The sequence below is a fragment of the Tripterygium wilfordii genome, chromosome 12 (assembly GCF_013401445.1).
Source record: "Tripterygium wilfordii isolate XIE 37 chromosome 12, ASM1340144v1, whole genome shotgun sequence".
Lineage (NCBI taxonomy): Eukaryota > Viridiplantae > Streptophyta > Magnoliopsida > Celastrales > Celastraceae > Tripterygium > Tripterygium wilfordii.
This window is the reverse complement of record NC_052243.1, coordinates 3,345,379-3,369,636: the sequence shown is the minus strand read 5'-3', so window position 1 is coordinate 3,369,636 and position 24,258 is coordinate 3,345,379. Positions and strand designations below refer to the sequence as shown.

The following is a 24,258-nucleotide window of genomic DNA, read 5'->3' as shown; positions in this document are numbered from 1 at the left end:
TCTTTACCTCTTTATGGCTTGTTCTCTGGGCATTTGCTAGCTTGGGTTGTTTGATTTAGTCAATCACTTGATACATAGTCGATGGATTTAGTGATTTTGCACAACAACTTAGACCCATATTAGATTTTCAAAAGACAAACATATTAAAAAGCCATTCAAGGCCACTAGGCCCACTACAATGTTATCAACAATCGGCCCATCAGTCCATTGATTGATTGACTAACTACAAATGGATTCTCGATAGCTTGTGATTGCAATATACGAGTCACCTTCTCAATCAATTTGAATTATGATCGGATAAATGGAAGTCTCTTATTATGTATTGTGAGTAGGCATAATAGGCTAGAAAAAAGGACGAGAGCCCCTACATTAGAGCACTCACATTGGTATCTGTAAACCAGTGTGGGTCTCTATTATATATTTAAAAAGCATCAGATTTGTTAAAAATTGACTCTACATTGGTATCTGTAAAGGATCTGTATAATATTGACAAACCTAATATTTGCGCTAGAGTTATTGCAGTCCTACAACGATCGCTATCCCAAAAATTAATATTTTATTAGTCTTCCCTCCATACACTACTCTCTCGTCTCATCTTCCCTCGCTTTTCTCCGTCTCTCTGTTCACTCTCGTCTCTGTCTCTGTTTGATCTCATCCTCACAAGTCGTCACTCACATCTCTCCGCTCAAGTCACCGCTCAAGTCGTCACACCTCAACCTCAACGTGGCTCCACCCTAGTCACCGCATCTCATGCCTCTTCGCCCAAACCTTCATAACCCACAGAGTTGAGCAATATATGGTATGCAAATAACTAACACATAATAATAATCAAATATTAGGAAACTATTATTTTAATATTGTAGAGATTTAGAATAGAGATACTGATGCAGTACTTGTTGGATAGAGAATCTGTAAACTGTCAAAAAGTAACATTTTATAGATAAAATAAAGAATCTGTTAAAAGATACCAAGGCGAATGCTCTTAAAAGTCACTCTAGTAGTTACCATAAATGTTCGGTCCATTTACCGGATGCAAAAATTGTAACAAATTGTACATTTATTATTAAAACTGGAGGAAAATTACAGTGACTTCTGTTGCAAAGCCTCTAACCCGAGTTAAATCTCTATTCTCTTCTTTCTTACTATTGCTCTAGCCCCTTTTTAATCCTCACTCTTTTGTTGTTTTCAATTTCTGACAAAAATGTTGTCCTTTACTCCTTGCAAGAGGCTTGAAGGTTCATGACGGTCCTTGGGCCTCGGTAGAGTTAGTTTTTGACAGAGTTTAAAAATTTGGAAATTCTGTCAGAATTTGGTTTTCAATATCATTTTTGAAAAAGTTGCATGTTTCCATGTCAATATTATATCATGTAATACACGTAGTTATTAAGCATAACATAGAACAAACACAATGACTCAAAACATATATGTTCCACTTCAGAGTTTTCAATTCTATGTAAAAGTGAAGAGTTATCTCAAATGGCTGCTTCAATTTCATCTGAATTCACAGCTGCTCCATTTGGGACATCCTCTGATCGGAGCTGAGAAGAAACTTCATCAATTGCAGAGTTCAGTTGTTCAATTTTCTTAGCAAGCACTTTCCTTGTTTTCTGTAGATCAAAGATATCAAAATGGACTAAGTTTCTTGGCACCAAATGGCTTTGCAATATGCAAACAAAATTCATCACATAAAGGAGAAGTATATAGGTGTTCGGCTATAAAGAGAAGATGCGATCATATATAAAGTTCGAGAGATTATGCTGCAACTTAAATGTTACGAATCTGCCACAAGAAGTAATGCGAAGGCCACTATAAAACCTTTACGATGGAAAGATTCAAGTATAACAGATAGATTCATGAGTAAGAGCCTACCTCCAGAGCTTTTTCTTCGTCATAGATGAATTTAGGCAGTTTTCTCATGAGATCTTTTCGGTCAGTGCCAGCGAGTGCCTTGCTGATCTGTAAAGAGAAACGAAAATAGGAATTTATGAAATAGTAATGAATCGCCATCGAATAAAAGTAGTTTAAGGGTAAATGGCGGTATATTTTTAATTATTTAGTAATACCTGAGGAGCAAATACACATCCGAGGGCACCAACTACGAGTCCTCCCAAGACAAAACCACCAACAAAGACACTTCCATTGCTTGGCCTTCCGTCATCACTGTAAAAGGACAAGGGGCTTGAAAATATAACAAATAACTTGTCATCTTTAAATGCAAGAACTACAAAATCCCGTATATATAGAATCTTCTCCCCTGCCCCCACGAACACCCCAAAGGGCCCAAACAAATCAGCATCATCGTCAAAACCATCATCAACATGTTGGTCAGACATATAACTTCAAGATTCAAATTTCAAAGTCATGACAAGTTTACCGATAGCTCGCTTGAATTCTGAGTGTTCCTCTAGAGGTGGATAGTTGTGCTTTCCTAGGATGACTTGGGCAAAATGACACATTCGTGGTGCGAGCATTTCCGAGACTTCTTTCCAATGGCTTTAGGGGCAAGCCTGCAAAAATATTCCAAAAAACAGAAAAGATAAACAGTATTGCACTACCAACAGTGAACAGTGTAAATGAACATAGTATGTGATCAAAACATGTTCCCAAAGATAATGGCTCCAGAATAAGTACCAACTACGCCTTTGGAACTCAACATCGACTCTCGAAAGATAACAAGGCCACAGATGTAAGTTGAATAAAGAGCCTGCTTAGACACCATCAATAGGGGCACAAGATCCTATCCTTAAGTATGTGAGTGAATCATAACAATGAATGTATCCAGGTAAGTTTTTTGCATTTGGGTGTGTGACTATTTATTATGTGGGCAAGTTGCTTAAATGTTTGGCAGCTCCAACCAGGATATTTGGCAGAGTGGCAAACTAAACATCAGATCGGCTTAGGTGTGGGATGTCAATGTAAATGAGTATTGAGCAGGCCCCTTCCGAAACAGGGTTGCGCATGTCTTCCTCAAGAGAGGAACGGATGAATTGATTTCTGTGCGTTAATATTAAGTTAATAGCTGCCCCTTAAGAGTTCCATGTGGTTCACTCAAGTCTTACATTCCGAGCAACTGCATATGAACTTAAAATACATCCAAGGACAAATTTTTTTTGAACCTATCCTACAAATATGTAGGAATTTCTTCATATTAAAAGCCCGGAACATCTAATACAGAAAATCCTTTATTGACTATGCCAATCATCTATATAAAATTATATGCATTTTGTGCTGACAATGGCTTACTTAAGGAATATATCATGCATAGTCATAGCCACAAAAAGACCACAGTCATTCAGTGGTAGCAATTACCATTAACAGCTATTATTTCTCATTCTACTTTCTACACCTCTTCAAATATTATTAATCTGGATCAAACATCCTACTCATAAACCATTATTCCGCTAAAAAACTATCTTCTGATATTCTGATTACTATGCCTTTGAAACTCATTAAATTTGGTATAAGTCGCAGAAATCCAAACCCAGATGAATAAATGAACCAAAAAACAAGAAAAGCTAACATTATGACACCCACAAAAATCTGATCCAGAAAAACATAAAATATAAGTAGATCCCTGAAGAAATATCGCAATATCTGCTAAGTTATAATCATTAAATTAAACTGAAATAATAACAAGAACCCAAAAAAAAATTTCACAATAAGATCAAAAAGAAACAGACCAAACAAAATATACATAAAGAGTACGGAAATAAAATGAAACAGTAGCATCGGATCAAGAAGGAAAGTCTTTGAAGAAGTACCAGGTGAGTCTAGTGGGTTTCTCGTCAAAGAAAGGGAAGTAGAAATGGAAGTCATTGCCTCTATGTCTTACAGAGGGAGAGAGAGGAGATGAACCGTGGAGCTTGTGACTTGTGGTGCTTGTATATGGAATACCAGCAAAAAAACAACAAATAAACGAACGAACGAAGCAGATGTCTTCGATAATACCCAAGCTTCCCAACGATTCTCTACACCAATGAGATGGAAATGATGATGAACTTTCGTCTCCCGTCTCTTGATATGTCAGCCAGATCGAACTTTATGACCCTGTGATTTTCTTTGTTTTTGTTGGGCCGAAAGTGTGTTCGGATAAGGGATTTATGAATGGAAACCAGCCCAATGGGTCTCACAACGTGGGCTCGTGTTTGTTATTTATAAGCCCACAACTCAAAAAACAAAAAGAAAAGGAAATAATATAATTTTTATTTTCCCTAAGCAAAATAAAGTATGGCTCAATGTTGAAGCTGCTGAGAGCATCCACATAGTGATCCATGCTAGAGAGACACTCCATATACATGAGAACTTGTGCATTATTGTTAATATCAAGTACTAGAAAAAAATACACTCACAATGGCACAAAAAATATCAAGCACTTAAAAATTCAATCTTGGTCGCTATTGCGAGAGAGGGGGAGGGAGAGGAGAGAGAAATGCAGGGAAAGAGACAGAAGGTGTTGATGTGACTACAAGTGGGTCCCAAAATAGTCAACTATTCATCAACTAATAGTTACTTCAAATGTGGAGTGACTCTAAATTTTGCTTATTTTTGGAGTGTCCATTATTATTGTGGATATATAGCACTAAATATATGGAGAAAGTGAGTTTTGGAGCACTTGAAATAAGCCCCATTGTGGATGCTATGAGAATTTGGTCAAAAACATTGCGGCTCAAGTGGTTGGTTGGCGCACTCGAGCAAAGCTAGTTCAACATCGGGCATAGACTGCAGGGACATTCGTGCTCGAGCGATTATAGTGCTCGTTCGAGTGAACATGTGCAGTTACTGGTGAGCTAGAGCGTGTTGCTTGAGTAACTAGTTTCGCTCTCAAGCGAAACATGGTGCTGCGATCTCCAGGGAGTTATATGCTTGAACAATTTTACGATATGTTGTGATATACGTTGTCGTTTTATGTCTGAGTTGCGAAAGAAAGTGAAAGAGTAGTTTGAGAGAAAGCGAAAATACTCTTGTAAACTCATCTTGTAAGCATCTCGAAATGTCATAGTAGACTATTGTTGTATTGTACATATGAAGTGAGTCCGAACCAGGGTAAACTCTCTATGTTATTCTTCTTTCCTACTTTGTCACTACATTAACATTGTTGGCTTCGTTGTCCTCTAAACCAATTACTTAATTTTCAAAAGAGGAATAATAAGCAATAACAAATCATGGAATATGCCTATTATTATCAAATATTAGATAATTGATAAAACAATGACCTTTAAACAACTGACGGACTAGCCAAAGACGGTCAAAATCTTCATTAAAGATCCAAACTTTCTAATTAACCCAGAAAATCTTGAAGTGGTTGGACGGTTGTTTTGGCACTAAACGTAGTAACTAAGCTTTGTAATATAATGCATTGAAATCCCCATCAATGTTTTGTTTGACTCTCACTCTCTGTATACTTCTGTCTAGGGGTGGTAAAACTTTGTTCGATCTGGTTAACCTAATTTGTCCGACCCAAAACACAACGGTTTATTTGTCCGGACCCTAACCCGGATTCGATTGTTATCCGATTTATTTGTCTGGGTTTAAAGTAATATAGGTTTGATCAATTAATTACGTTTGAAATCTAATCTGGGTTAGAGTTCAGACATGTAAATATTTCGTAAATACGTAATGTTGTGTGTTCCGGAACCGACTCGAAACCGGATTTTTTCGCCACCCATGATTCTATCAACAATGGGTTTGGTGAATAAATCATTAGACTGTCAACTAGCTAGATCTCTAGAAATCAATTACAATTGATTATAATTATTACAATCAATTATAATCAATCTATTTTGCACCTCATGCAGACAGCATCTTTGTAAAACAAATGCCGAATTTTGATGGATATGTGTAGTCTCTGTGTTTGGCCGGCTTTGATTTTATATTTTCTCGTAAGGAAGAAGTCTAGCAGGATCGCCAATACCAACTGTTGCTGTCCAATGCAAGATTTTGGCGCATTTGATGGACTCCAAGACGCGGTATTTCCAAGCTTTTTTGAGGGATTGAATAAATTGACATTGTCGCCAATTTTTTTAACTGAGAGAAGGAGTAGTGAAACTCTGATTTGATTCCATGGCTGGTGGTGCTGCCGGAGAGAGGTCTTTGAAGGAAACACCAACCTGGGCAGTGGCTACTGTCTGTGCTGTGTTTGTGTTATTGTCTATTGCAATTGAGCATGGCATTCATTCCCTTGGAAAGGTTAGTGTGCATTGATGTATGTTTGTGGCCTGAAGTTACATGATTTTCCATCCATGGATGACATTTTTTCTTTGATTTTTTTTTTGGTGAATGGCAGTGGTTTCTGAAGCGGCAGAAGAAGGCCATGATTGAAGCCTTGGAGAAGATAAAAGCCGGTAACTACTAGACATTCACGTTGCTTCTCTTTGATGGTTATGAGTTCGAGTGAGAATGCTAATGCACAGACATGTTAACTCAATTGATAAATTATGGTTGATTTGCAGAGTTAATGTTATTAGGCTTCATATCCCTGCTACTCACTTTTGGTACAAGATTTATATCTAAGATATGCATCCCAAAAAGCCTAGGAAACACCATGCTTCCATGCAATGTGAAGAACGCATATAGTGAAGATCATGGAGACGGTGGAGGTGATGACCGGAGAAAGTTACTTTCAGTTGCTGAGAATGTAATATGGCACAGGGTTTTGGCTGCTGCTGGAGGTGGAGGTGATTATTGTTCTAATAAGGTAGTGCTAATTAAGGAAGCCAGCATCTGTTAAGAAGAAACGGGGCTTTTTAAACTCGTAGTAAATTGATGTTTCTGTGTTGTGACTGTAGAACAAAGTACCATTGATTTCACAATCAGGGGTGCATCAACTGCATATCTTTATATTTGTCCTTGCCGTCTTCCATGTTCTTTATAGTGTCCTCACCATTGCATTGGCTAAAGCCAAGGTAAGTTTATTGATTCCTTCAAATCTATGACCCCAATGTTGGATAGGCCTAATGATCTACCGGTTGTTTGATCAGATGAAGAAGTGGCAGGCTTGGGAATCAGAAACATCGTCCATCGAGTATCAATTCACTAATGGTATTCCTATTTTTTGACATTAAGGTTAATGATCTGATATGCCAGTGAAATTGGATTTGACGGGCCCTAAATCGTTCTTTCTTTAGATCCTGCAAGGTTCAGGTTCGCCCATCAAACTTCCTTCGTGAGGCGTCATTCTGGAATATCCAGAATACCTGGAATTAGATGGATTGTAAGTTTTTCTACTGATACAAAGTCCTAAACTTACATAACTGGATAGGTCATAACATTGCTCTACTGCCAATCGGCTTGTCTTGAATCTTGGCAGGTGGCATTTTTTAGACAATTTTTTGGATCAATATCAAAGGTGGATTATATAACGATGAGACATGGATTTATTACTGTAAGTATGGTTCTCCATCCACATTTGCATTGCTTGGTTTTGGCTCACTTTTGAGTTCTTACCTGACTAACTTCATGAACTTCACAGGCACATTTGTCTCCAAATTCCAAATTCGACTTCCATAAGTACATTAAAAGATCTATGGAAGATGATTTTAAGGTGGTCGTCGGTATTAGGTCTCTCTTTCTCTCGATCTTTCTACTAATTTCTTTTTTATTGCACAAACTACACTGGACAGACCATTAGCCAGTATCAGCATGGCAATCTTGTTCATTTACAATGCTATCATTCCTCATTATCAATTTTTTTTTTCCTCTTTATTTTTCAGCTTTCCGCTATGGGCTTGTGCAGTGATCTTTTTGCTGCTAAATGTCTACAGTAAGCTTCTCTCGCTTTCTTTCTCTAATGATTGCCTAAATAAACACATTAATCACTGTTAGTCATTGGATTCAATAATGTGCAGATTGGTATACACTTAGCTGGATAACATTGGTGCCCCTTGTTGTAAGTCAATGCACATGAACTACACTATATAAGATGTGATGAATCTAATCGTAACTCATTAGTTCTCTGATCTTATTTTCCGAACATTTTGCATACACAGATACTTCTTTCAGTTGGTACGAAGCTTGAATTGATAATCATGGAGATGGCTCATGAAATCCAAGATCGAAGTACTGTGGTTAGAGGAGCTCCACTGGTGGAGCCAAGCAACAAATACTTCTGGTTCAGTCGTCCCGAATGGATTCTCTTCTTGATACAGTATACATTGTTTGAGGTAGGCATCTTCTGAAGCTCCTTGTAATATTAGTACAATTGGCTCGAGCATTATTTAGACAATCGTTGCTATGCTACTGTCGATTTGATGTTCTTTTGTTATTGATTTGATGCTGACGCAGAATGCTTTTCAAATGGCATATTTCTTGTGGACATTGGTGAGTACTACTACAAACTCTGCATGATTCTCTACTCATTTCAATTGTATAAAATAAACTGAAAAGCAAAAAAGAATGCCTTCTAAAGAGTGTTTGTGATATGTATATATATATATATGCAGTATGAGTTTGGCATCAAATCTTGCTTCCATGAAAATCTGGGTTTGATGCTGGGAAGGGTTTTGCTTGGGGTGGCACTTCAAATCCTCTGCAGCTACATTACTTTTCCTCTCTATGCCTTGGTAACACAGGTAACTACCAGCTACTTTGGCTCCATTTGGGGTAGCCAGGCCTGTTTCAATTCAAGTTTCTGACTGTGATCCACATTATACTACAGATGGGAAGTCACATGAAGCAAGCAATCTTTGAGGAACAAACGGCAAAGGCTCTCATGAAATGGAGGAAAGCCGCGAAGGACAAGAAGAAGCTGAGAAACGGAGCAGTAGTTGATGGTTCTGTTTCTGGCTTCATGAGTGGAGAAACCACACCTTCCAGGACTGCTTCACCAGCACATCTTCTTCACAATTACAAATACAAGTCCCATCAAGCAGACATCGAAAGCGTTGGCAATTCCCCGGTATCTTATCATTCAGATACAGAGCTTTCAGATCTTGAAGGCTCAAGTCATCAGGGAAAAACATCTGTCAGACAAGAGCATCAACAAGGACGCGGAGAATCGCATAATCTGGATGATTTCACTTTTACCAAGCCTTGAAGAAGACTGCCTACACTTTGCTGATCATAGTTTTGGTATTGTATAGACATCATAACATAAATTTTTTAAAACTTATCAGATCAAATGAAAGCAGTACTACTGATTAGTTGCAGAGTAGAAGGATACAGTAATATTAACACAAGACCAAGACTAAAAGCTGATAACAATGCTTTCTTCATTATTATTAGGCCAATGGAACAATGAAAGTTATCATGATTAAAGTGTTTTTGATATCTTATTTGCAAAGAAACTTCTAAAAGGCGAAAATATGTAAAATATTCCATATTGTTGGCCTTACTTTTTTTTTCTTCTTTTGACGAGGAATCATGGGTCTTTGACTCTCTGTAAAACCCTCTTCAAATACAATACTTGTCAAGTTGTACGGTGTTAATGTGGAGAGTTGAAGTTAGATCCCTATGTGAAAAGATTCATCCTCAACCAACTCAGTCGCCCTGAGTAGTTATATATTACATAAATTTTTTTTTTCAATTGTTGAAATATCTCCATGGTAACATGGTTGCATATTTCTAAAAATATCTTAATTCTATTAATTTTTCATAATAATATTATTTTTGCCAAAAATAAGAATGAATGCTAAATAGTAAGTACACCATTTTAATTATTTGACCACAAAATGATTTTGTGTCTTATATGGTTGTTTCTTGATTTTGACAGGTCAACAAAAATGTCAATTTCATTATCATCCCTATAAAAAAAAATTCCAAAAAATAAAATAAAATACCATAAATATTTAAAACCCACTATTTAGATTCAAGTAGGCAATAAAAAAGAATGCATTGATTTGATTTCCACAAAAAGTGTGATTTATCATTACTCCATAGATTCAAGAATCAAGACTTACCAAACAAAGCCCTCTTTTGCAAATGAAAAATATTAAACCAGAAGTTTCAAATATTATGTGATTTTCCGGGGACGTATAACGAATAAGGAAAAGATTACTTTCAAAGCCGGCGCAAAACAGCGTTAAATAACACATAATTATCGATCCAAGTCCAACAACAGTCCTCATTTTTTTCTTCTTTTTTTTAAAGAAAAATTTTCTTGGACTTCTCTCTTTCTTCTTCTTCTCTCCCAAGCCGCTATTTGATCCATGGAACTCGAACTCAACGAGTCCTTAAACTAAAAACGGAGTTTGTGGTTAGTGTAAAGACGTGATTTTGGCATTTGGGTCGACGTTAGACCCGGTTTTCTCGGTGAACGTAGGACCGTCGTTGAGCACGAAATGGTACTGTGATTTTTTGGGTTTTTGCCGGAAATGGTTGTGTTTTCAGGGAGAAGGTGGCTTTAATTCATTAGTTTTGGACTAAGTTTGCTGGAGTATGGCGCGGCGTCATGGATGGCAACTACCTTTCCACACATTTCAGGTAGCCTTTATTTTTACATTTTTTTCGCTCGTTTTCGTTTCTATATGTCCATTACATTCTGTTCAATCTACTGTTTTGAAATGTAGACTGTTTTATTGGCTATTGAGTTGCAATGGGGGTTATAGATCATGGCAATTGCTGTCTTAAATATTATTTCTCGTGTACAATTTCTATTTCTGGATTAATGGGTTTCCATTCCTTTCAGCATCTCGTTTAAAATTTTGGTTCTTTTGATTTGATCAAATTTGAGATTTTTATTCGTAGGATATTGTGTGTGGGGTGGGGTGATTTCTGATTTCTTTTTCTCAGTTAATATTTCAAAGGCGCTACTGTACTTGTCTCATTCATCTGTCAAGAGTCAAACTAACCGCGATATAAATGTTCCGGCACTTTTTTTTCCCTTCCTTTCTTCTTCTTCCTCGGGATTTTTTTTTGTCTCTGTTGGATTTGGCGCAGGTTAAGAAGTCTTTTGTTTTGTCCCCCTGAAATCTAATGCGACTTTTAAATTTTGGTTGAACGAGTACTAGTTGATAACTGTTGCGTTTTGGGAGGATGCAAATTTTTTTCTCTCACTTTAGAAGTAGGAGATCTCAAGGACAAGAGAGGTCCAAGTAACAGGAAATAGAAAAAAAAATTCATTCTTATGCTTTATGTTTTTTTGTTCATGGACTTATCACTTATGGAAGCTGAAAGCTTACCCTCAGCAACTTAGCCCTCGGTTTTATTAGACTCAAATGAGCAGGAGGTTTTTACTTTTTGGGTGTGTCTGTGTATGCTGTGTGCAAACATAGGTCTGTTGTAGCCAACACATTGAATTCTGACCAAGTCATTTTTGTATGTCTAGTGTCATTATTTACCGACAAATCCTCACATTGTGTCTTCTTTTGAAGAATTTGGGGATATGCTTCAATACTTATGAAATAGAAATGGAATCAGATTACAAGGCAGCATTCCTTTAACCATATATGATTGTTGTAGAAAACTTTGGCATTGAGAAGTTTATATTCATATCCCCGTATAGCAATAGTATATTATTGTTTCTGAAGTTTGGGAATGAATGGGATAATCTCCTCCCTTCTATCTGTTTTTGGCAATCAATGTCTTATACATATTCTCATGGTGACAGATTGTGGCTATAACAGTCTTTTTTGTGCTCTCTGTTGCATACTACGCCTTCTTCGCTCCCTTTCTTGGGAAGGACACTTATGAATACGTTGCTGTTGGCGTTTATTCGGTCTTGGTAAGCATGCCTTCACTTTTCTAGAAACTTCTAATGGTTCCTCGAAGTTAGCTTCCCAGTAGTTCCAGTTGTTTCTCTATATTAGCTTGTTTACTTTCTTTCACATTATCTGAGTGCTTATCTTTTGTTTCTCAGGCATTCTCTGTATTTATTCTTTATGTAAGATGCACAGCTATTGATCCTGCTGATCCTGGGATACTGCTTGAAGTTGACAAGACTTCATCCTACAAATCTCACAACAACACAGGTCTGTCAGGTTCTTTCCAGTTGCTTATCTGTTTGAAAGGTTCTCAAGATCAGGTTCTACCATTGGGAGGATGCTTTGAGGTGTTTTTAACGGAATAGGTGGCGCAAATGTTTGCGATACCCTTCCTGTGCCTCTCGAATCTGAACTGAGGACCTGTCTATTATTGTAGGAATAGAGTACTTTAAGGTGTCTAATTTCCAGGATATCTAATTTCAAAAGAAGACAGAGAGGCATTTGTTAATGTTTGACCAAAAAGATAGTGAAACTCATTATCATCTAGTCATTTATTGTATATGACAGCATATTATACATGCCATCTTCCTTTTATTTCTTATAAAAGTGTCATTGTGTTGATCAGGAAATGAATCTTTCTTTGAAGAACCCAGCAAGATAAGATTAAAGAATGGAGGAAAGTCTGATATACATGGCTCAAGCTGGTGCTCAAAACTTGGTGGTTTGTTTTGTTGTTTTCTTGTAAGAGAAGATTGTCGCAGTGATGAAAATCTGCTATCGCACCAATCTCGAGAAGAAGAGGCTCTGTTTTGCACTTTGTGCAATGCTGAGGTATAGGAGACACTATATCAAAGGTCATTCATTTGCTTACTTTTGAAGTTGGTTTTATATTTTCCCACAAAACATGAAAAAAGAAAAGAAAAGGAAGAAGATGAAGTGCCAATGAACTGAAACAAAAGAGGTAGCATTGTGATCTAAGAGTTTGAGAGGTCTTGATAACTTTTCAAATATGTAACCTGTACTTGAAGCTTTATCGAGTTAATGCAGCACCTGGAGAAACTTCTGTTGCATACTTTACTAGTGACTTATGATGTTGATTGTCTATTTTCAGGTACGGAAGTTCAGTAAACATTGCAGAAGTTGCAACAAATGTGTTGATGGATTTGATCATCACTGTCGGGTAAGATTAAGTGTTCATCCTTGTGCCATATAGCTTCATTGAGTCTGACTTATTCGATGTTAAACCGATTTGAGGAGCAGCCCTTGTTCAAGTGGTCAAGCTCTTCACCAATCCTCGTCCCTGTGAACTATACAAAATAAAGAAGCTTAAAGTTATGCTGAAGGGTCAAATTAGTATCTTCTGCTTAAATAATTGCAACTCTTTCGCACCGTTATTGTAATTTCGCTTGGTTATAAATTGATCCAATACTCTGCTTGTGCTTATGTTCGATATATTCTCTTTACTGTTAGTAAGTAACCCCTTATCATGTTTTGGGAAGATATTTCTCCTACTATTCTTTATCCATTTGTTGGACTTGAATGAATCTGTTATTCTTTGTTGTGCAGTGGTTGAATAATTGTGTTGGGAGGAAAAACTATTTCAGTTTTGTATGCCTAATGGCAGCCAGCCTTCTTTGGGTATGAATCGTGTTTACAATAATAGTCTGAACTTCTTGTTTCCCTCGTTCTCTGGCAGTTTTGTAATATGTTTATTCTCTCGTGTTTCTGCAATGCAGCTCACCGTTGAATGTGGTGTGGGTATTGCTGTCTTTGTTCGATGCTTTGTGGACAGAAACACTACAGAGCATCAGATAACAGAAAGACTCGGAGTTGGATTTTCTCGTCCCCCCTTCGCCACTGTGGTGGTAGATCTCTTGATTTCCTTCCTTCAAATGTTAATTATTTTTTAGATAATATCCTGCTTCTTTTGTATGCACAATCTCTACATGGTAAAATTGTAGACCGATGGTGTTGCAGTTTGTGATACTTAGTAGTTAGTGCCATTTGTCTATATTGTTGGTTCTGTTATAATTTTCGCCAAGTTGGCATATATGATCAGGCTCATCTGCCGCTATTGGTTAAGAAATGGTATAATTTTTCTCAAGTTGGCATGTATAATTTTTCTTACCTTTTTTGGGATGTAAAAAAAATCCTCATGTCTGATCACTATTGGTTAAGAAACAGCAAGGGATCCATAGAACAGATGACTGAAATTCATGGAAAATTTGAAATGTTGCTTCTGTTGATTGAATCCTACGCTGGAACTGGCCTTGATTCTTTATATGGTCCATTGTGGCTCAATCTTTTTGATGCATGCTGTTACTCTCACATGTTATGATGACATCATGATACGGAGTTACTTCTGTTGGGCATAAATAACTGATAGTCATCATCATCATTGTCAAATCCTTTATCCCATAATTGGGGTCAGATTCAGCTTTATGAATCCATATGAGAAAGTAGTAAGAATCCGTTGAATGAATTCTGTCTTGCCAAAGAATTAATACCATTTCATGCACTCCTTTGTTCTATCACTTAAAACCATTGTAATAACTTATGGGCATTCCCCATTTATACGGTTTCAATGCGTCTGTTGCACCAGCGAGATCAAGATTCTCCCATGTTGATTTTATGCATTCCAAATTCTTGGAAGTCCATAATGCTTCCATCATCCAAAAGCCTCTCTGTTTAATGTGTATATTAATATATTACAAAAAATTAACTATGTAATCACCTGCAGGGGCTATGCACAGCCGTTTCGCTTTTGGCTATTGTGCCTCTAGGAGAATTGTTCTTTTTCCATATGATTCTCCTCCGGAAGGTGTGTTTCTTAAACAACCTGCACCTACATTCTGCTTCTTATGAAGCTGCTCTATTAAATATTCAAATGGCGAAATGTTCCTACCTATGGTTACAGGGTATCACAACATATGAATATGTCGTTGCTATGAGAACACAAAGCGAACCTCCTGGACCATCTGTAGATGGAGGTGATCAACAGACTCTACCATCTTCGCCAACAAGTTCAGCTGTAACTGCGATAAGTGGCAGAAGTTCTCTTGGAATGAGCTTGCAATATAAAGGTGCTTGGTGTACTCCTCCACGAATTTTCATGGACCACCAGGTACCTCTAATCTTTTATAATCAAGTTTTTCTGAAACTTGGACCTGCTAACATTGTGCATACAGCAGACTTAATCTCTCTAAATTGTCATGACTTGTGAGTTCAATCTGGACATTATATGTCATTAGTGAAAAAAATGAACTATAGTTGCTACTGTCTTGCTAGTGTTTCTTAGCTAACTCTATATCTTGTCATATATTACATCCTTCTATGAACACCAGGTGTTGCTAATCATATGTATCAGGTTTTTATCATTTACGATTAGAGTAGGCCTATTGGAGTGACTTTGATATATGTGTTGGAAGCTCTTGTTTGTGAGTCTTTGCATTGAGAATTTGATTATTTATATTAAATGGCCTTGTTAAATATGGTACTTTTGGGCCTAAAGTGAGATCTTAAATAATGATTACTATCTTTGGTGTTACTGAAAATATATTCATCTGGCAAACAACCATTGAACATTCATCGAAGTATCATGTTTTCTGTTTATTTTTCGGGCGATATTCTATTCTTACATCCTTGGTGTGCGGATTCTCTGTTTACAGGTCATCCATGAGCAGGATGAAATCATCCCACATTTGGAGCCAGGGCGCTTACCGTCTACTGTTGATCCGGATGCAATACCAGCTGACAAGGGGATAAAGGTATCCCAACGACCTGTTCGAATCAGCGCATGGAAACTTGCAAAACTTGATTCTAATGAGGCAGTGAAAGCAGCTGCTAAGGCTAGAGCATCATCTTCGGTGCTTCGTCCCGTAAGTTCCCGGCACCATCCATATGATGCTGATCAGCTATCCAGCAGCAATGCAAGTGGAAGAAGCAGTCCAATAAGTACTGATCAAGGGTTTCACAACAAAAATACGAAAGCAGGGACATCAAGGTTATTTGCTTCCAAGAGTTCATATCTGCCTAGTCATGCTAGCAGGGAAGATATTGAGACATGCGATCACAGTCTTAGTAACTTCAGCAGCCCTCGACTTTCCAACCTCACTCCTTCTCCATTGCAGCAACAAACATCAAACGTAGATCACTTTAACCCCATGTATAGAACCTCAGCTGATCAGTCTCCTTGGTCAGTGAAACAAAATGAGGGGAATGAATATGCTGCTCAGGCAGATGTAATGAGAATTCCTATGAAGAAAAACTCGGGTACTGCAGAAAATTTGAGAAGTTCAGTTTATTGGGATCAAGAAGCTGGACGCTTTGTCTCTTCATCTTCGGGAGTTGTTGGCTCTTCTTCCCAGGCTCCTGGAACTGAGCTTTTGTTCACGGGTCAATCCATATTTTTCGGTGGCCCTCTTGTCAATGAACATCAGAACCGAGGGGCAAGAAACTACAGTTCACTGACTGCTGGCCAGGATCTAAATGCCATGTCAAGTCATTACCAGCAGCAGGGAAGATCTCATAGGGGTGGCCAGCTCCCTGTGTTTGTTCCAAGTGACCTTCAGCAAAACCAATCTCATAGGGGGAACTGAATTGTTTTTCCAGGTTCACAGATAGAAGAAATTCCCTTTTCTAATTCCATTTGATTTTCTTTTTCACTGCGGATTTCGGATCAACCGTGCCATGTTGTTAACGCACATTACTGTAATACTCTCTGGAATTCATACTTGCTAGGACAGAGAGCTTTTATAATCTTAGGTAGAATTGAAATTCATGAGCAATAGAAATCAAGAGTTTCTGACACAACGTTGTGAAATTACTTACCTTTCATACATAATTGCTTCTCTGGTGATTGGATGCCTTTGTGCGCTGCAGGGTAGGATATGATGGACGCTATTGATCGTTTTGTTGTAATTTAACCAAACTGGGATAGCGCAATCGGTTATCGGCCTTGGCTAAGGGCTTATGTGTGCAGGGTTTTCGTGATTCGATCTCCCGTTTGGTTTCGCGTTGAGCCTCAATCCAACTTATTTGTCTGTAGATTGTGCGCACGGCCTGTTCCGCTCGAGTTTAGGCGCAACTTAACTGTCCAAAATAGGTAAGCTCTGTAGATGGTGTTCTCAATTTTTTTTTAGAATTAAGTTTGTTGTAATTTGGGCCTGAAACCCATGGATTCTAATAGTGGGCCAAAGATATGCGATTTTACAAAGTAGCACGAAACTAGGCCCATTTAAGATGTAGAACTTGACCTTGGGCTGAGCTTGGACTAGAGTGATTGTCCTTCCAGCCCACAGGCAAACCCGAGATTATTGAGCAATACCCGCCTGTTCTTCCCCTCCGTACGTTCCCGGTTCAATACCGTTAACAACTGACAAGCAAACCGGTCCACACCAATCCTTGAAACCTCTCAAAACGTTTCCAATGTTGATGGAAATTCATCCACCACATTTCTCTGCAACAAAATCTAATAGAAAGATTAGGTTTTCCTAGATGATATACATTATCCCCTTTCATTTTTGATTAATCTATTTTAGAGGAAAAATTTTGAATTTTTTTTTTAAATTTTGAAGGAGCTTGAATAGAGATTTGAGAAATGGCAGGAGGTGCCACCCATGGAGCAAGAGAGCTCGATCGGACGCCGACATGGGCTGTCTCTGCAGTTTGTGCAGGAATCATTGTGATCTCTATCATCCTGGAGAAAGTTCTTCACCTTATTGGGGAGGTAAGAGAAACTTTCATATTTTTGTTTTCTTCATCCTCTACTTTCCCTCCCTCTATGTATAGAAACTGATATGTGCTCAAGGAATACTATATGTGGTGAATTAAACCATGGATCCCTTTTTCAGATCTAATTTCTTTGTAATTACAAATTCTATGGGTATTGAGGGTTTAATCAAGTTAATAGGTTTGTTTGATAGAAAATCCAACCCCAACACCACAAAACCCGCACCGCTTTGTTCATCTGGGTCGTTGCCTATGGTACTTAAGCCCGTAAAATGCCTTAGTTGTATGAGAGGGAGTGGATCTTTGCTTATAAACCACTCGGTTGGGTTATAGTAGTCCGATGTGTGATTTTAATATTGTCATTATTTGTACCAACTTCAAGACTCTAATCAATCATCCTGAATTTGTAGTTTAGTACTTATTATGCTGTGTTCATTTTCAGTTTTTTCAAGAAAGGAAGAAAAAAGCTCTATTTGAAGCTCTTGAGAAAGTTAAAAATGGTAATGAATTGCTATTGGTTTCTCTCCTTTTGTTCCCCTTCCAGTTTTTACTGTTTCTGTGCCTCCATTATTGAATTGTGTCTATTCTTCTGATCATTCCTTTGCAGAGCTTATGGTTTTAGGGTTCATATCCCTACTTCTGACATTCGGACAAAACTACATTTCCAAATTCTGTATTCCCACAAGATTTGCAGATACTATGTTACCATGTCCACTTGGAGGAAATGAGGTTTATATGAAAACACATGGTCCGGGTCATCAACCTCCCAGTGCAGTCCATGAACCCGGACTCACCCATGACCATCCTGCTGCTGACTTGCATGAATATGGCAATGTACCTTCTGGGGGTAAAGAGGAACATCATCGTAGGCTTTTATGGTTCGAACGTAGATCTTTGGCTGGTGGTGCTCCATCTGTAGGCTGCAAGGAGGTCAGTTCAAAGAATGAATATTCATATAGTTCGAATTCACCACTCTTATCAATATGAAGTGAACGTATACCTTGTTTTGATTAGATAATTTAGTCATAATATAGAAAATGACCCGATAAAAGGGAATTTTCCTTGCCTGTGGCCATTAATGTGTTGGTAATTTGTTGTCTATAGGGGCACTTACCCCTTATTTCAGTGAACGGGTTGCACCAGTTGCACATCTTCATATTCTTTTTGGCCGTGTTTCATGTGATATACAGTTGCATAACAATGGGTCTTGGAAAACTAAAGGTGGGTATGACTTTTTGGTTAGTTGTCCATGGTTATTTATTATAATTACAATTCTTGAAGTTTTACTTGGTAAGTACAAATTTTTTAATAAGCAGATCCGTGGATGGAAGGACTGGGAAAAAGAGACCATGAGAAATCATGAAATGATGAATGGTAAATTTTTTGATATGATTTTTGCAGGTTCTCTTTAAGCCAAATTACTGTTTATTTCTAAATTTTCATAATCGTTGAACTGGGTTTTGCTAATTATGCAGATCCTGCAAGATTCAGGCTTACTCATGAGACTTCATTTGTAAAAGGTCACAATAGTTTCTGGACGAAAACACCTGCGCTGTTTTATATTGTAAGAACTATGTTTCACTTGTTGTTAATTATGTTTTTCATTTTGTTTTATAAAATTCCTTTCTTTACATTTTAATGGAAATTCAATGCAGGTATGCTTCCTGCGGCAGTTCTCCAGGTCTGTTAGAAGGGCCGATTATTTAACAATGCGACATGGATTCATTTCTGTGAGTACTTAATCTGCTAGAGCTTTTGACTTAGTGTTTTTATGCTTTTTTACTTTTTGTGTAAATGTATTGATTGATTGGCATTAGGTTCACTTAGCACCTGGAAGTAAGTTCGATTTCCAAAAATATATTAAAAGGTCATTGGAAGACGATTTCAAAGTGGTCGTTGGAATCAGGTAAACATTGCTTATAATCTGTTTGTCAGAAAACCATTTTTTCCTTTCCAGGAAAATTTTATGCAGAGGTAACTTTCTGGTGTTCTTGAAACTAACATCTTTTTAATGCCTGTAGTCCACTATTATGGGCTTCTGTGGTGTTATTTCTGCTCGTAAACGTCGATGGTTAGTCCTTTTTATTCCTTTTCTTTTCATATTACCGTCAGAATTTAGGTCTTCTCTGGCACTAAATTTTGGCGTTCATTCTTTTCAGGATGGCAGGCAATGCTGTGGATATCGATACTTCCTCTAGTGGTAAGTTATAATTTGCCAACATTTCTGCCAACGATGTTGGAATATAAGAGAATCATTAACCATTGGATTGGCTGAAGGTAACTTTAGCAGTTGGGACAAAGCTCCAAGCTATTATAGCACAAATGGCACTTGAAATCCAAGAAAAACATGCTGTCGTCCAAGGAATACCTCTCGTTCAAGTCTCTGACCGACATTTTTGGTTCAGTTGGCCTCCGTTAGTCCTTTATCTCATCCATTTTGTCCTCTTTCAGGTGCTTCAACAACTTCTTGTAAATGTATCTGGCAACAAATTGCTCTTTAGTTTCTCTTCCTGCAGCTGATTGCCTGATTGTTTTGCTTTGTGTTTACAGAATGCATTCGAGATAACATATTTCTTTTGGATATGGGTAATAGTCCACTCCTCTGGTTCGCCTCGTATTCCTTCATACTTGATTTTCTAACCTTTCTCTTCTTGGTGCAGTATGAGTTTGGATTGGAATCCTGCTTTCACTCCAACTTTACTTATGTGATTGTTAGAGTTTGTCTCGGGTAAGTTCAAGCCAAGTTAACTGATAGCATTGCATTTACAAGTACAAGTAGTAATGGAACTTCTTGATTGATTAGGATTGGAGCTCAATTTCTATGCAGCTACAGCACACTTCCTCTATATGCCCTTGTCACTCAGGTAAATTCATCCTTGATCCTCATTTTTTTCTCATATATTGTTAAGCAAATGATCATCTCACTAACACTCTTCTTGATATTTGTTTGTGTGAAGATGGGATCAACCATGAAGAGGTCAGTTTTTGATGAACAGACATCTAAGGCCTTAAAGCAATGGCACCAAAAGGCTGCAAAGAAAAAGACTGAAGAAGGTTCAGAAATGCGGACTAGGGTTCTTGGTGGGAGCCCGGGGGACTCACTGGTGAATTCTCCGGCGAATCATAGGCGTCCGAATTCAACTAATGTTGGTGTTGAACTGTCTGATATTGATGCACATACAACATCACCTCATCGGACAGCAAACATTGTCGCCAGTGTGGATCTTCATGGGGATCAACAGCGCCAGCGCAACGATAACAATGGATTCCCAGACCTATTATCTGGACCTTGATTCACTGAGCATCACAGTTTTGTTGTAGTTTCATACTTTGGTGAAGCACAAGATCAAATGATCCGTGTTGTAATATTTTGGCTAGCTTTTCTATTGGTTTATAGGGATTTGAAGATTGATAATTTTTTTGTTAGTTTTGATTGTATACCCAATTCATGGGGGGTGCCATACCACAGCGGACCCTGCTGTAGGTGATTGAACCACAAAAATTTTTTATTTTATTTTGAAAAAATTATAAATGTATAGTTTATGATCTAACAAATTCAACAATATATTTTTTTGTTCGAAACAAAAATCAAATTCATCGCGATCCAGATACCAAATGTTTTGAGTTTATATCTGATGGTCTAAAATTGTTAAGCAGTTCATATAGGATATGATTTTTGTTTTGACAAAAAAATATATCGTTGGATTCATTAGATCATAAACTACACATCTATAATTTTTTCAAAATCAAATAAAAAAAATTTCACCCCAACACCCCAATTCATTGGTATTATAACTGGGCCTACTGTAATTTTATTACAGCAAAGCCCCAACACCCCAATTCATGGGTCATAAATAGTCGATCAAATCACTGCCTTTCTACCACTTATAGTTTATGTAGTTGTTGAGATACACATGTTAGTTATTATTGCGGGTACACGTTAGGTTTTGATCCAACTGATCTTGTTTTTCGGTGGGAAACTTCTACTCGTGTTGATTTGACAGCTCCAACTATCCTAAGGGGAAACTTATGCGCACAAGAATCTGATGGCCGTATTGGGTTTGGTACAATTAGAACTCCTGTGTGGTGGCCCAGGAAAATTGGGCTGGATGGGTGATACTTGAAACCCACAAGACTAATTGGGTTTGGTACGATTAGAACTCCTGTGTGGTTGGCCTGGTGGCCCATATAAATTGGGCTTGCCTGAGGGCCCATCCAGCCCATTTACGCCCGCCACAAATATATGAAGACGTTCTGAATTTCGTTAGGGGCAGACGGTTGTGGATAGAGATGTGTCTTTTGTGACCTTAAACAAGCTTGCTGGAGTCCAATGGCCATGGCTTCTGTAAGGAGCTTAAACAGACTAACCGTTGATGATCACCTGCATCATCATCTTCGAGTCTGTGCGAAACCCATCAATGATCAAGGGATTCACCAACCAAAGGTAGTTGCTTTCTCAACACCCATTTCGAGAAGATGTGGGATTTTGATCCTTTCACTGCCTTTTAGCCTCATTTTACTACCCCAGTTATCAGAGGCCAGAGAGAGACGCAACAAGAAGAGTATTCCTCTTGAAGACTATCTCACCAGCCGTAAGTATCTTATTTGATAGTTTTTCTTTGCTTTGCTTTCTTCTTCTTGCTGTTGTTGAAACTTGACACTCATCCCTAATGCTGTAATTTGCTGTGATATCAATTTTAGCACGCGTTTGCTAGGGTTTGAAGTGCGGGCATGCTTTGTTGATTGGTAATTGGGTTTTCTTGTTCTTCCAGTAATTGTTAATGGTCCTTTTGTTTATTCTGCTTCTCTGCCTATATATCAAGTTATATGATTAGGGTTATCTAAGTTAGCAATGTAGGTATGGGTTATTGATGGGGAACAACCTTTTAAGCATAATTTGGAATTTGAACCACAAATTGTGAGTATGAGCTTGTAGACCTGTGCCAGATTTTTTGATGAATAATGCCCCCACACTTTACCTAGTTCTCTTCATGTTCTTTTTGGGTCTAGATATGGTAATGCATTGCAAGTTCTGCGCTTCTTGTTTAATTTTTCTCTCTCGTTTTGGTTAATTTAAAGTTATAGTACGTTTCACGCTGGTTGAATAGCAACTTTGATCTTTGATGTCGGATTAGAATATGCTGCGGTATGTGCCAATGATGTTGATAACTGCTCTTGTTTGTGTAGTTGAATTTAGGAAATATGAAAATGCAACAAAAAAAGCACGAACAAGACTACGAGCGAGCAACTATTCTTATTGAAAAGAAGAGAAGATGTTTACATAGGGATATGATACATATACCATTCAACTGCTAATGAAACTTTTAAGACCTATGTAACCCTGCTTCAAGATTTCTTTTATTATTTAAAATGTTTTGAGGAGCTACAGCTATTCCAAGATAGAGAAGCTTAAATGGATATCCATCTGAAACTCTGATATAATTTTTTATTTTCATTCTAACCATGTTAAAGACGTGATAGATGTTGGTAGCTGATAAATACAGAGAGTTAATGGAGCAAAAGAAGTATGATAAATCAAATAGTATAAAAATGAAGTGTTGCATTTAAAATCCCTGCACCTGCAACTAATTCTCTCCTTCATTGTGAATTCCAGAGTTAAGGTGCTATAAAGCTTTTTTTTAATGCTTAGAGAACAATAATACTTGTAACAGATGCAATCCATGTGGTGGATGCAAACATTGGAAGGAAAAGGTGGTGTTGTCATGTTGATATGAAGCATAGCTTAACACTTCATTTGCTTTATTCATGTCAAAATAGCAGCTGATGGATTGAGATACTACGATATAGTTGAGGGAAAGGGCCCAGTAGCTGAAAAAGGATCAAGAGTTCAGGTGTGTAACTAATTGAATAGGAAGCCGGTCTGCTCTCGTATTTCTGTGATTTGAACTTGCTCTTCTTTCCGCCTCTTCCTTTGCAGGTGCACTTTGACTGCTTATATCGGAACATTACTGCTGTGTCTAGTCGAGAATCTAAACTTTTAGCTGGAAATCGTATCATTGCACAGGTTATACCCATTTTCATGCTTGGCTTTTAGTGTGTATCTGGAGAGAGGCGGAGAAGTTGGCGGTACGCTCACCCGTTGGAGTACTGTCTAAAATTGATCCTGTGTGTAGTCTCTGACTTTCTACACTGCAGACAATTTTTCTCCTCACCCTCCCCATGAAATTGATCGATTCTTTCCAAAGATTGCATGTATTTTAACAACAAAGAATACATCATCTTGACATATATAATTGCTTTGTTTAGCCATATGAATTCAAGGTTGGAGATCGTCCAGGCAAAGAACGTAAGCGTGAATTTGTGGACAATCCAAATGGTTTGTTTTCTGCTCAGGCTGCACCGAAACCCCCACCAGCTCTGTACTCAATTACAGAAGGAATGAAAGTAGGGGGAAAGGTGATAGCTTCTTCTTGTGTACTTATATAACAGGCTCAATCATCAAATATTATTTCTTTTTCTCCTGCCTTTTTTCCTCCTTCCCTTTAAACTTCTTGGTTCCTTTTTTGTCAATGCTTGTCTCTTTGCAGAGAACAGTGATTGTTCCTCCAGAGGCAGGCTATGGCCAGAAGGGAATGAATGAGATCCCGGTAAGAACGCGATTCTTGATTTGATTTCTATTCCAACTGCAATTATGGTGAATATGCCATAATTCACATGGTTTTGGGATTTTGGAAGAAATGATGCGAGATCATCCCTTCTCATTAGAGACTTTAGGGCTCTTAGGGATAACAAGTTTTTAGTTGCATATTACGCTAACTGGAGTTTCTTACTATTGTTTCTCTGTAGCCAGGGAGTATGTTTGAGCTGAACATTGAGCTCTTGCAAATTATGCCACCTGAAGGAAAGTAACTCCAATACAGTTCTCGTGGAA

At 37.8% G+C, this 24,258-nt stretch overlaps 5 protein-coding genes across 8 annotated transcripts; 4 read left to right on the top strand and 1 right to left on the bottom strand.

Annotated features, from left to right (window-relative positions):
• Nucleotides 1–1,297: 1,297 nt before the first annotated feature.
• Nucleotides 1,298–3,978, bottom strand: LOC120010431. The gene is made up of 5 exons (XM_038861230.1): nt 3,762–3,978; nt 2,375–2,507; nt 2,064–2,160; nt 1,870–1,956; nt 1,298–1,607 (listed from the first exon to the last, which is right to left on the bottom strand). Exons 1-5 carry the CDS (start codon nt 3,814–3,816, stop codon nt 1,473–1,475), a joined length of 507 nt encoding a protein of 168 aa, XP_038717158.1. The 5' UTR covers nt 3,817–3,978; the 3' UTR covers nt 1,298–1,472.
• Nucleotides 3,979–6,060: 2,082 nt separating this feature from the next.
• Nucleotides 6,061–9,031, top strand: LOC120011440 (MLO protein homolog 1-like). Its single transcript, XM_038862551.1, has 14 exons — nt 6,061–6,186; nt 6,284–6,341; nt 6,450–6,694; nt 6,786–6,902; nt 6,978–7,038; nt 7,125–7,210; nt 7,307–7,381; nt 7,469–7,557; nt 7,710–7,759; nt 7,845–7,885; nt 7,986–8,159; nt 8,281–8,316; nt 8,439–8,567; nt 8,654–9,031. The coding sequence occupies exons 1-14, from the start codon at nt 6,061–6,063 to the stop codon at nt 9,029–9,031; spliced, it is 1,665 nt and encodes a 554-aa protein (XP_038718479.1).
• Nucleotides 9,032–10,054: 1,023 nt separating this feature from the next.
• Nucleotides 10,055–16,445, top strand: LOC120010145 (protein S-acyltransferase 21-like). The gene is made up of 10 exons (XM_038860855.1): nt 10,055–10,416; nt 11,543–11,656; nt 11,792–11,903; nt 12,262–12,467; nt 12,748–12,816; nt 13,203–13,274; nt 13,373–13,501; nt 14,377–14,457; nt 14,554–14,760; nt 15,305–16,445. Exons 1-10 carry the CDS (start codon nt 10,372–10,374, stop codon nt 16,232–16,234), a joined length of 1,965 nt encoding a protein of 654 aa, XP_038716783.1. The 5' UTR covers nt 10,055–10,371; the 3' UTR covers nt 16,235–16,445.
• Nucleotides 16,446–17,184: 739 nt separating this feature from the next.
• On the top strand, nt 17,185–20,746 carry LOC120010144 (MLO-like protein 9). Its single transcript, XM_038860853.1, has 16 exons — nt 17,185–17,364; nt 17,809–17,866; nt 17,974–18,081; nt 18,160–18,296; nt 18,471–18,587; nt 18,683–18,740; nt 18,842–18,930; nt 19,022–19,096; nt 19,184–19,272; nt 19,388–19,437; nt 19,526–19,566; nt 19,644–19,817; nt 19,917–19,952; nt 20,027–20,094; nt 20,170–20,230; nt 20,324–20,746. The coding sequence occupies exons 1-16, from the start codon at nt 17,236–17,238 to the stop codon at nt 20,657–20,659; spliced, it is 1,626 nt and encodes a 541-aa protein (XP_038716781.1). The 5' UTR covers nt 17,185–17,235; the 3' UTR covers nt 20,660–20,746.
• An 893-nt stretch (nt 20,747–21,639) lies between these two features.
• LOC120010816 (peptidyl-prolyl cis-trans isomerase FKBP18, chloroplastic) lies at nt 21,640–24,255 on the top strand. 4 transcript variants are annotated; one of them, XM_038861696.1, is made up of 7 exons: nt 21,640–21,810; nt 21,895–21,958; nt 23,148–23,218; nt 23,305–23,391; nt 23,634–23,783; nt 23,915–23,974; nt 24,174–24,255. In XM_038861696.1, the coding sequence occupies exons 1-7, from the start codon at nt 21,697–21,699 to the stop codon at nt 24,234–24,236; spliced, it is 609 nt and encodes a 202-aa protein (XP_038717624.1). In that variant the 5' UTR covers nt 21,640–21,696; the 3' UTR covers nt 24,237–24,255. The 4 variants fall into 4 exon arrangements, with proteins under 4 accessions (XP_038717624.1, XP_038717623.1, XP_038717622.1 ...); XM_038861695.1 differs by having other exon boundaries at nt 23,145–23,218; XM_038861694.1 differs by having other exon boundaries at nt 21,640–21,958.
• Nucleotides 24,256–24,258: the final 3 nt, after the last annotated feature.